Below are 12,298 nucleotides of genomic sequence, written 5' to 3'. Positions count from 1 at the left end.
CTAGGAAGGAAGGAAAGAAGGAAGGAAGGAAAGAAAAGAAAAAAAAGAAAGAAAAAGAAAGAGAGAGAGAGAGAGAGGGAGGGAGGGAGGGAAGGAGGAAGGAAGGAAGGAAGATGACAAACACAGGAGAAAAAGTTGACCCTAGCTAGCAGTCAAAGAAACTCAAAGCTTGAGATGCCATATGATAGTTACCAAAAACAAAAACAATCGTATCTGTAGCATAACAATGAAAACAGGTCTTCAAATAATGTCATTTCATTCAACCTTTTTTTTTTTTTTTTTTAAATGATGAGAAAAAAATTGATTCTCTGCCAGGGCCACTGTCTGTGTGGTTTGCATGCTCTCCCCACATCCACAGGGATTTTGCTCCAGGTGCTCTGGTTTTCTCCCACCCCTCAAAGATGTGCATGTTCGGTTCCCCAGTGTGTCTACATGGTCCTGGTGTGAGTGTGGGGTGTGTGTGAATGTGCCCTGCCATGGGACAGTGTCCTGTTCAGGGCTGGTTCTCACCTTAAGCCTTGAGCTGCTGGAATGAGCTACACCAACTGGAGACTGGAGACTCTGGCAACCTGGAGAACTGTTATTATTGAGTAAGTTATCTTACTTGCTTTTATTTATCTTTCTTAAATGTATGTATAGCTATTATTTATTTCAATGGTTAATATCAGATGTGTTTTGGGTTTTTTTTTTTTTTGGAGATGGAATCTTGCTCTGTTGCCCAGGCTGGAGTGCAGTGGCACGATCATGGCTCACTGCAACCTTTGCCTCCTGGGTTCAAGTGATTCTCCTGCCTCAGCCTCCTGAATAGTTAGGACTACAGTCATGTGCCACCATGTTTGGCTAAATTTTGTATTTTTAGTAGAGACAGGGTTTCACCATGTTGGTCAGGCTGGTCTTGAACTCCTGACCTCATGATTCGCCTGCCTCGGCCTCCCAAAGTGCTGGGATTACAGGCGTGAGCGGCCGGCCTTTGGTTTTTATTTAGAAGTTTGATGTATTTGTGACTAGAAATAAACCATAGAAATATTAATTCGCTTGTGGTAAAATTGGTGTCACTTAGTTTCAGATTGCAAGAACCTATTGACAACCTTAAGTGAGGACTGACTGTACCTTTGTTTATAGCTAGTAACTAAATGGATACACTGTTTGGAAAGTATTTGGAAAGGAGTAATAGGAATATTTAGCAAAAATCTGTAAATGTGTCCTCAGCTTCTGACCTGGCAATTCTCAAGAAGCTTGGGAGGGTGTTTGGTAAGATAAACATTATTTGTGTGCTTCTGTTTGAGAAATTATTGATGTGGGCTTACAATGTGTTAAACTAGGGGTGATAAAAGTTGCATTAGGACCCCAGAAGCTTTTAGAGAGCAAAGAGATTAGAACAGATACTCAGTTTCCTGAAACGTAAAGCGACTGAAGCTGTCAGAGCGGCTGAGATCAAGGCTCTCTTTGAGGTTGGGCAAGGGAATGACTCCCCTGGGGGAGCGTTTCCACAAGGGGAAAGTGGTTAATAGATGTGTACCCTGCACCAAGGCATGTGATTAAAGGGGAATATGGTCTGTGCAGTAGCCATACCAGGGGGCAGTTTAAAACTGCTTTCAGAAAGAACTAAGAGCTTTAATTTTGGGAACACAAGCCTCTTTGGTGGGGAGTGGTGTTACTGCTAAATACCCAGCACCTGGGGAGCATTTTAATGCCTGATGCTGCATCAACCTAGTGGAAAACTACCAATAGTCCTTGAAATGAGCTCATAAAGTCTTTGTAGCAACATAGCAAAATGTTTATGATGCATATGTAAGTAAAAATTTTATGCAGAATAGGTACTTGTGATGTTTAACTATGTAGCATTTGACTCATGTGGGCCAGTGGGTTATTTGAGTTAAAACAAAAATAAGAATGCTTTTTTTTTTTTTTTTTTTTTTTTTTTTTGAGACAGAGTCTCTCTCTGTTGCCCAGGCAGGAGTGCAGGGGCATGATCTCAGCTCACTGTAACCTCCACCTCCCAAGTTCAAGCAATTCTCGTGCCTCAGCCACCCAAGTAGCTGGGATTACAGGCGTGCGCCACCAGTCCCAGCTAATTTTTTTTTTTGGTAGAGATGGTGTTGTGCCATGTTGGCCAGGCTGGTCTCGAAATGCTGACCTCAAGTAATCTGTCCACCTTGGCCTCCCAAAGTGTTGGGATTACAGATGTGAGCCACCACACCTTGCTCAAGAATGCTTTTATCATACTGTCTTTCCTGTTTAAAATATTGCATCTCTTACCAACATGTTTCACTAAAAAAACATGAACTCACCAAATGCCTATTTAAGGAATTGAATTTTTATTTTTAAAAATAAAGTCCCCCAAGTGATGCTACTCTGGTTTCTCTGGGGAATCCCAAATGCCTGAGTTAATGGTCAGAACATCATTTGGCTGGGAAACAATCCACATAGGTGCAAACTGTCCCTGGGTGCGTGGCCCTGTGATTGGGGTGCAGCTCCCTCTCAGTCAGCACTCACTGTCTTACAAAGACTCCATCTCTGAAATCTTGAAATGCAAGGATCCTTAATCCATTTATTCCTTTGACAAACAGAAAATGAGCCCTTCTGTGTGTTCACCCTTCCCCTCTTTCCTCTTCTGAGAAATGGAGGTCTAATTGCTGGGAAAGAGCCTTGTTTTAACTGTCAGCTCCGCCCTAGTGGATGGAAGACAGGGTTAGCATGCCCTGTTTTTCATACAACAGCTGGGTTTGTAAAATGGAACTAAAGAAGGAAATGATGACCAGGCACCCAGAAATGAGCTCCTGTCTATGCTCTGCTAGAAAAGAGAGGTTGTGAGCTGAGGGACATCAGGAAAGCAGGAAGACCTGCAGGAAGAGCCGGCTGGGCACCCAAACATGGCTGTACCTCAGAAGATGCCTGTGCAGTTCAGAGCTTGGAGGAGATGGGGCCGCAGGTGCTGAGGAGGCAGTAAGAGTCAGATGCAGTGACAGTGGGGAGAGTCAGCCATCAGAGGAAAGAGGAACGATGGAAATCAGAGAACGAAGGGGCCCTGTGGCCAGTTCAGGGAGCTAGAGTGAAAATCTGACCTATCTCAGCTGCAACCCATCAGTTTCTGTAGCTTGTCTTCACATCCTTTGGCTAGAAAGCAGATGAAAGAAAACCTGTCCACAGAGGCTGTGGGCTGAGCCTCTCCTCCCCACTTTTTAAACATCAAACACTGACATAGGTTTTATGCTGAGCTGTGATTTATCTTGCCAACCTTGTGAGGCTACAGAGGACCCAGCTGTTTGGAGGATCCTTCCACCCTACCTTTCCTCCTTCCTTACTTCTTTCCTTCCATCTTTTCTTCCTTCCAAATATTTATTGTGTCCCCAGCACATACTCTTTATCTGAACTTAAATTTGATCCGAAAAGGACTTCAGCATGTATTGACAGTTGAAATCTGGGCAGCTACAGATTTGTAAGGCCAGTGAATCAGGCACCAGCTATCCTCTAATTACACTGCACATGTATTTGAGCGCAAAGCTTGCACTTGCATAATTAAACTCTAGAGTCACATGGATGCTCAAGGAATCAGTGAAGAGCTGTAGCTTCAAGAACCCAGTCTTGCATGGCTGTTGAGTAGACATGACACTGGGTATCCAGTCCTTTCTCTGCAAGCCCACCACTGGGGCAATGGCTTACACACATGAGATGCCCTCCCGGCTAGCACTGGTTCCATGACCACCATTTCTCAGCACGCAGAGAAGTGCAGGAAAAGAATCTAGGTGGGGGACAGTTAGTGTAGTCTGAGAGCGTGGCCTCTGGAGAGATGTGTCAGAATTCAAATATCCAGCTGCTATTTGTACAAGTACTTAACTCTTTAAGCCTTCGTTTTCTCCTTTGTACAATGAAGACATTGTCTGGTAGAATTGCTGCAAGGATTTGATGAGAACGCAACTTAAAAACTTAGCACACTGCCTGGACAACATTATAGCTGGTTTCCTATTAATATTAGCAAGATAAAATCATTCTATTTGGAGAAGAACAAAGGGTGGAAACAAAACCAGTGGTTCAGAGTCCCATACCTAAATCACTGACTGATTTTTTTCAATCAGTTGTCCTGACATGATCAGATCCAGCGTGAGCTCCTGGCTTCTCTCCCTTTTCCTATGCGGTGTGTTCATACTCACACATTCACTTGTTACACAGTGTAGGATGCCACTGAGATCCTGAACACACACCTCCTTCTCAGCTCAAGATATCAAGGCAGCTGAATGGAGATGAGGCAGGGGGAAGGTCAGTCCTGGGGTCAGCCAGACCATGTTAAAGCTTCAGAGCACTGTGGTCTTGGTTCTACCAGCTCTGGCTCAGCTCAGTCTTCTCTTCTCTGGGGTGACAGTTCAGGTTGTGGGTCTAACAACACCTCGGTAGTAAGTCTTTACCTCACAGGGTCATTGTGAAGGTTGGAATGAGTTAACATGGGGAAAGTGCTAAGGGCAGTACCTGATGCATACAGTAGGCACCTGGCCAAATGCTGGCTGTGTCAGAGCCAGGGCAGAAACGGTGTTCCTCTTGGTTCTGCACCAAGTGCTACAAGGACAGCCTCCACTAGTCCCAGTGCCCGATGATCTGAGACACAAGGGGGTCATCAGGTTATGTTCTGGCCACAGCGCTGCTCCCCCTCCTTCCCCGCTTCCTGAGGCAACTGTGATAGAGAAATGATGGAAATCCTGTGTCACAACTGAAAAGAGAACATAAGGATGGGTTCATCTTTGCAAACTGTTCGGCTATGGAATTTAAATTCTTTCCCCACCTGAGGAAAGTCAGACATTCTGCCTTCTCTCCTCTTCCAAACACCAGTGGCGCCCTCTTCCTTCAAACCCTCATGCGAGTAAATGACTTCCCCGGGACCCGGGCTCAGTGTCCCCAGCTCAGTCACCCTCCTATCTACAGCAAAACTCTCAGGCACATGGGACACCCCTGGCTTTTGGGTCATTAGTTCTCTGTCAGAGCTGGCGACTTTGTAAATAATAGGGTGCTGGGTGATGAGGGAGCTGCACCCCCACCACGGGGCCAGGCAGCAGGGACAGTGTGCACCACACAGATCGTTTCCCAGCCAAATGATGTTCTGACTCCTCAAAGAAACAGAATGAGAGACTTTTGGAGGGCCTTATTTCAAAAGAAAATATTTCTTAGACTGACATTTGGTTAATTTGTACATTTACGGCATTCCCACCTCAGCTCCTGTTGCTGATGAGCTGTGCCAGTGTCTGAAGTAATCCCCCAGTGCCTGCTGGAGAAGGGAGCTCGGGAGGTGGTAGCAAGGAGAACTAGATCCCTAGAGTCCTTCCTGCTTGTTAACCTACATTTGCTCTCTGAAGCCAGGTGTGCCCCAACTGAAGCACCTCGGAGGGAAAACACGGAGGTGGGCAGGGTTGGGGGCGGGTATCAACATCTGCAAAGTCAGGGGCAGCCTTGAACACATGAGCAAATATGCTTTAAAATAGAGGCTCCTGCCTGACAGAATACCATGGGAGAGAAGGAACCAATTTATGGAGTGTGGCGTTCGTCAGCTCATTTAATCTCTTCTAAAGAACAAGTCTCAGGTGAAGCAGACGAAGAGGAGTCTAACAATTGTAAGCTCCACAAGGGCTGCTTCCCAGCATGGCTGGTGCGTGGTGCGTGCTTTGCAGAGGGGATAAGGGAATGCTTGTCACGGGGCTGGGAGGTGAAGGACCACCATTCAGTCTGGCCTCAGAGCCTACCTTCTTTCCCCAGAAGAGCAGAGGCTGAGCAAGCTGGATGAAGTAATCCAATCACGTGTCCCCAGGAAAGACAAGAGTCCTCAAATCCAAGTGGGAAGATGACAGGCCTGTGTAACAGATGGCAGCAGGAGAGGGCCCCGTATGCACACCTGCGAGCACTGGTTTAGAAATGCACGCTCCTTGCGGCCATTATTATTATATTTCTGAGACGGAGTCTCACTCTGCCCAGGCTGGAGTGCAACGGCGTGATCTCGGCTCACTGCAACCTCCGCCTCCTGAGTTCAAGCAATTCTCCTGCCTCAGCCTCCCGAGAAACTGGATTACAGGCGCCAGCCACCACGCCCAGCTAATTTTGTTGTATTTTTAGTAGAGATGGGGTTTCACCATATTGGCCAGGCTGGTCTCAAACTCCTGACCTTGTGATCCGCCCGCCTCGGCCTCCCAAAGTGTTGGGATTACAGGCGTGAGCCACCACGCCTGGCCACGGCCATTTTAGTTAGGGCTGTGGACATTCCCCTAAGATGGAAGATTAAAACCTTGAGCGACTCTTTCCTTCCGGGAAAAAAAAAAAAAGCGAAACAAAAACAAAAACAACAACAACAAAAAAACAACAACCTTGATGAACAGGAACACTGGAAATAATTCACTATGACTGAGAAACTAAAATGATGACAGAAAACGGAGCATATTGCCCAGGAGAAATGTTGTGAGCCAAGACTCGGCCTCAGCTACACTGGAGAAAACTCCCAGGTTCCCGCCCAACGCCCAGACTCCAGAACACAGGATGCCCCGCCCTGTGGAGAAAGTCCCTGCGGGATTATGTAAGGGAAATTCCCCTTCCCTTTAAAGAACCAGTTTCAGGAAACACCACTAACGTCCTGCCTTCCTGATTTCCACTCCCGGACACAATGGGTCTCCACCGTGTGATAAATCTCCGAAAAGACAAGTCAAGGCCAAGTGGAAACTTGCGCAAGCCACACGCCCCTGGGGGCCCCAACATGGCGGCCCTCCAGGATGTCTGTGCTGGGGCAAGAACGCACAGACCCCGGGCTCACCACGGGGAAGCCACAGGCCTTGTGGGTGCCGGGTAAGGGAGTGAAGGGTAGGAAGCTCCTGCCAGCTTCTCTGAGTTTCAATTACATAGTCCTATGCCTATGTGTCCTCTTCCTGCTGTGACTCGGCCCTTACCATAAGAAAAACAAACCCTGATAGGTTACACCAGGTTGAAAGGAACACTGAATCCCAGGTCAGGCAACTAACGCCAGGGGCTATAGGAAACCCCGGCCATCCCTGAGGAAGCAGGTCTTCCAAGCTCCCTTGCAGAGAAGAGTCAAAATGAGGCATTACCTTGGAAAAACTTGAATTCTACCAAATAATTTTACCCACTATCACTCACTCTCCCAAATCAGCCCAGTTCACGAGTATGAGGGGTTGGTGAAGCTTCTTCAAAACTTGAGTGAAAATGCCCTGAACCGCATGGAAGAGGAGTGTCAGCTACTCACACATCGTCATCCCTAATTTACATGAAAGGGAATGAGCAGGACCTTTCACTTGTTTTCTGAAATCCTGCTTTTAAGGCTGACCTTTCACTTTCACACACACACCATTCAAAGCTCAAATAGGATATACCATTCTTTCTCACAGGCAGGCCAGTTGAATTTTCCAAGTTGAAAAACTCGTTTTTCTAGGGTGGGCTGTGTTCTTTAAGTTGGGTCTAAACCTTGAAAAACTTTGAAGCTCACATTTATTTCTCCCCGAGGGAAATTTTTATTCAGTTCTGAAAAGTAACGAAAGAGCACTTCAAGTGCTTGATCTAGAAAACTGGGAGGCGGGTTCAAGAAAGAAACACACACACATACACACTGCACTCCAAGGGAACCAGCTTCAACCCAAATGGGAGACATTGACATAACTGGTTAAATATATGATGATTTGTAGAAGACTGAATGAGGGCTCAGAAGCAGAGAGTAAGCGTTATTTGCTCAGGCACTGCAGATGCGGTGAAACTACCTAAAAATGGGGCTGAAGGGGAGAATGGAAAGACCATGTACAATAAATGTTTTTCAAAATTGTTCTCGGCACTCCTGGGTATTTCTTTATTCCAGAGAAATAAAGATTTATGTTCATAGGAAACCCCAAACATAAATGTTTAATATAGTTCTACTCACAATAGTCCCAAATTGGAAACAACCCAGATGTCCTTGAGTAAGTGAATGGCTAAAAAACTGTAGTACATCCATACCATAGAATATTATTCAGCAACAAAAAGGAATGCAGTGTTGATATACACAATATTACTTGGATAAATCTTCAGAGAATTACGTCAGAGAAAAAAGTCAATCTGAAAGGTTACATCCTATGTGATTCCATTTATACAACATTCTTGAAATAACACATTTCAGTGGATCCCCAAAACCCAGCACATTGTAGGTGCTCAATAAATATTTGTTGGGGGAAGAAAACGACGTTTCCAGCAATAAAGAACAGATTGGTGGCTGCCAGAGGTTGGGGAAGGAGTGGAGGTGGGAAAGTGGGTGTGGTTATAGAAGGGCAACAGGAGGTATCCTTGTGGTGGTGGAAATGTTCTGTATCTTGACTCAATATTCTGTATGTGATATTATACTATAGTGTTGCGAGCTACCACTGGGGGAAACTGCATAAAGAGCACTGTATTATTTCTTACAACTGCATGTCAGTATACAAGCATTGCAAAATAAGAGTTTAAAAGGAAAAAAAACTGTTCTCAGTAATTATATTGGTGGTGGTAGTATTAGTATTGCTATGCTGAACTTTTATAACATAGAATAAAGCAAATGAATAATTTAAAAATATTCTAGTGGAAAATGAAATATTTCACCATGATCTTCAATAGAGAGAAGTCTCTATTGAGCTTTGATGGAAAGAAGTCTTTTTTCTTCTTTGTTAAAACATGTTTTTGTGTTATGGGCCATGTTTAGAAAGGTCGATTCAAAATTATAAAATATATTCACCAAAAAACAAAGAGGAATTCACCTGAACAACTCAAATATATTTAAGCCCATAAATTCATATTTAAAAAATTGTTCATCTTTGGAGGACAGGAACCAACTCATAAATAATGCTGATTATAGGAAAGTAATGCAAATAATGGGAAAGACTCCAGCATTGATCCTGCCTTTTCTATATGGACTGTACCACTACATGAAGGGAAATATGTATTTATAAAAGAATTCCGACTGATAAAACAATATCCAGGGGAACTAACATAGGATCCCCATACACAAGCAATTCTAACAGCTCCAGGAACTCGGTGAGATGACAATGTGCCCATCACCCAGTCTGATACGTTGTTTCATCTACCCAAGATGCCACGAATTGTAAGCAGCACCATCACTCTCCATACACCCAACCCCCCCCCAAAAAAAAACACAAAAAAAACACAGGCAGTTCAAGCACAGCACAATCCTGAAGTGCCATCAGAAGATGCATCCCAACTTGAGATGCTCAAGTAGGACAAAAAGTGGCCTTGATTCAAGTGACAATGCCATTTCACATCCTAAGCCTTATTTTCACTAATTCTCTTCAGATTTATTAAGGGGCCAAAATCAGGGTAAAATAGCACAGCATTATGGCAATAAGAAATGTGCAAAAACCTCAAAAAATATGACAGTGAAAGAATGAAAAAAAAAAAAAAACCCCAAAAACTATTATTTACCCTGCCAGGCTTGAAGCTCATGACCCTGTGTGGCCTATAACTTCTGATGGTGAACACGTCTTGATTGGGGTCTTCTGACACTCTTCTCCTTTTGCTGCCCATCATCTTCCACATTCAGGCCTCAGTGGATCCTTATCAAGTGCAAGAAGAGAGAGCAAATACCACGAAAGCCCGGATTCGTAACTAGAGATCTGCGAACTGTTGAAATTATGTGCACGATGTTCAACATCTATGTATTTCTTACGGGATTCCAGGATTGCTGGTGTGAACTTTTTGCCATCTGCACAGCTTTGTCAAGAGTACAAGACTGTAATCAATCACAATTGTTTCCAAGATACGTTGCCTTAACTAAACATTTTGATCTGTTGAGAATGGAAGAACTTGATTCCAACCCTGAGCATGGCAAGGGCGAAGGACTGTCGTGGGAAACAGGGGAGAAGGTGAGGTCTCAGTTTGCCTAGAGGTAAGAGAGTTAAGAGAAAGCTTTGATGACACTGAGCTGTGGAGCCCAGGGTTGATGCCACCTTAGGCATGGTCTTTGTGGAATAACTTACTGGACATCCATAATACTAGCATCCATTGCTGCTAGTTTATGCAAGCGGCATGGAGTCAGCATATCCAGATAACCCAGGAAAAGTATGTCACTTGTAAATAACCCACGACTCTATGCTGAAGTCACAAACTATGGCCCATGGGCCAGACCTGATCTGTTGCCTGTTACTTTTTTTTTCCTTTTTGGTCTGATCTGTATAAAGTAGACTTTACATTTTGAAATCATTACAAAAAAATCAAAATATTATATGGCATGTGAAAGTTATAGGAAATTCAAATTTGTGTCCCTAAATAATTTTACTGGAACATAGCCATGCCCAGGCGTTCACATACTGTCAATGACTGCCTTTGTATTACACAACAGCCGAGTTGAGCAACAGAGACAGTTACGGCCTACAAAGCCTAAAATATTTACTATCTCCGTCCCTTTACAGAACAAATTTGCCAACCCCTATCTCAGAGCTCACATTTCACAAGTGCTCTGGTAACTTTTTCATAAATAAAAGATAAAGCCTGAATGTGTAACTACAAAACAGTCACATTTATTACTGTTTGCTGTAGTTTTCAAAGCTTGTGCACCAGACATGCATAAAAAATGCAAAAGTGAGCCCAGACTGGTTATAAAATGTTTCCTGTTTGTCATTTCTCCCTTTGCAGTTTCCCTACTGGGCTTGCACACGCAGCAGAGGAAGAACAACACTTAGTCACCGTGCTAGATTTAAAAGCATTTAATGACATAGCATATATTTAACAGATAGGGCAAAAGTTGAGAGGTACAGGTCGTACGACTGAGCACCAGGCCTGAGCGACCACCTCCCTGTTCAGGCCCAGCCTCTGGAGTTCATTCCTATCAATGTCATTTTGATTGTGCAGTAAGATGAAAATTTGTCATTACAATAGTTACAGTGACAGAGAAATGCACACTATGTATCAAATAGCAAGGAAATGAAGCAAATTATAACACAGTGTGGCAACGCACGAGCAAGTAACCATTAAAGTAACATTACTTTGTCCAGTAAATGCTTCAGTTCCACCACTTGTACACTTACCAATGATTTAAAGGGTTTATTATACATCTAGTTTTATTATACTTTGTACTAGAATTATCTCAAACATACAATATAATGTATTTCAGCAAAAAAAAAAAAAAAAATTGAAATTACAGATTATTTAAAACAGTATCAGTTTTCTATTCCTTCTTGTATACTGACATTCTTAACCATCATAGCAGTTGATGCAGAAAAGCCGCATGTCATGTGTTAGTAAGTGATGCCAGATACAAATGGTTTGGTCTGTAGAGTTAATGTGGAGCTGCACTGTGGCTGCAGCAAGATCATAATATGTGATCTGTTTAATAAAGGTTAGCCCCATCTTGGGCACTTCTAATAGTCAAGACTCAGGGTAACCACCGGAAGTAAATGGAGAGAGAATGGTGTCAGGATATTGGTACATTTCGTCTCTGGTAAGCACAGGAAATATTGATTAAGCACCGCTGCCTTGCATACCAACAGCACTAGAGGCGGGTTATTTCCAACACAGCCTCACAAAATTGAGGAACAGTTTAAATACTGAGATCTAATCTATATAATTTCATTAAAAAAAATCTGGCCTTCCCTCTGCACCTCAAACTTTTGTAACTTGGAGATAAAGTGTTTAGGTGTGATTCCCCCACCCCCCAGAAATGCTCTATAAATTAAAAAAAAAAAAAAAAAAATCAACCACATTGAGGAACATTAGGCACAGAGAGTAATGTGTTGGTTCTGAGCTTGCATGCTGGAATTTCACTGAAAAGGTAAGAGAAGGGCAGGAGGTGAAGGAAAGGAGTTCATTTCTTTTTGCCAAAAAGACTGAACCGCTTCTCTTTGTCTTTCTCTTTGTCCTTTTCCCGCTTGCCGGGACTGGACTCGCTGGTGATGGTGACGACGCTGGTGGGGAGGGTCTGCGCCCGGCTGGATGCTGGCGTGCTCTGGGTGCTGGCAGACACCTCATGTTTATCAGAGGAGATGGCCGAAGAGATGGCCTGGATCCATGTGTTCATTTCCTCCTGGACAGAGGAAGGGACACAGGTAAGACTCAACTAAGAGGGCTAGGTGGGAGGGGTTCTGGCACCAAGGCTTGGGAATGGCACACCTGGCCAACTGAGGGGTGAGCAGAGTCACTTCTGGGCACTGTCCCCAAATGCACCTCTGCCTTATCAGTATAGGAGAGGGAACCTGGTTCAGCTTCTCATGAAAATTCAGTTCTACTCATCACCTAGTAAGTGGCCCTACAAACTTGTAAGAGCTGGAAGACTGGTCTCAATCTGTGAGGTGGTCAGATCCCACCC

At 44.0% G+C, this 12,298-nt stretch overlaps 1 protein-coding gene and 1 long non-coding RNA gene across 5 annotated transcripts in view; one reads left to right on the top strand and one right to left on the bottom strand.

Annotated features, from left to right (window-relative positions):
• Positions 1-254: 254 nt before the first annotated feature.
• LOC105465040 (uncharacterized) lies at positions 255-10,931 on the top strand. Its single transcript, XR_977247.2, has 2 exons — positions 255-590; positions 9,539-10,931. It is a non-coding gene; the product is annotated as an uncharacterized lncRNA (long non-coding RNA).
• Positions 10,686-12,298, bottom strand: part of LOC105465041 (spectrin beta, non-erythrocytic 1) — a 213,751-nt gene continuing 212,138 nt past the window's right edge. For all 4 annotated transcript variants that reach the window (XM_011713234.3, XM_071076693.1, XM_071076691.1 and 1 more), the window contains one exon: positions 10,686-12,016. In XM_011713234.3, the coding sequence (XP_011711536.1) occupies positions 11,798-12,016 (219 nt within the window). In that variant the 3' untranslated portion in view covers positions 10,686-11,797. The remainder of the gene's footprint in view (positions 12,017-12,298) is intronic.

The sequence above is a fragment of the Macaca nemestrina genome, chromosome 13, assembly GCF_043159975.1.
Source record: "Macaca nemestrina isolate mMacNem1 chromosome 13, mMacNem.hap1, whole genome shotgun sequence".
In the NCBI taxonomy this organism is placed as follows: domain Eukaryota; kingdom Metazoa; phylum Chordata; class Mammalia; order Primates; family Cercopithecidae; genus Macaca; species Macaca nemestrina.
Note: the sequence above shows the minus strand (reverse complement) of the source record. Positions and strands in the feature narration are given on the sequence as shown.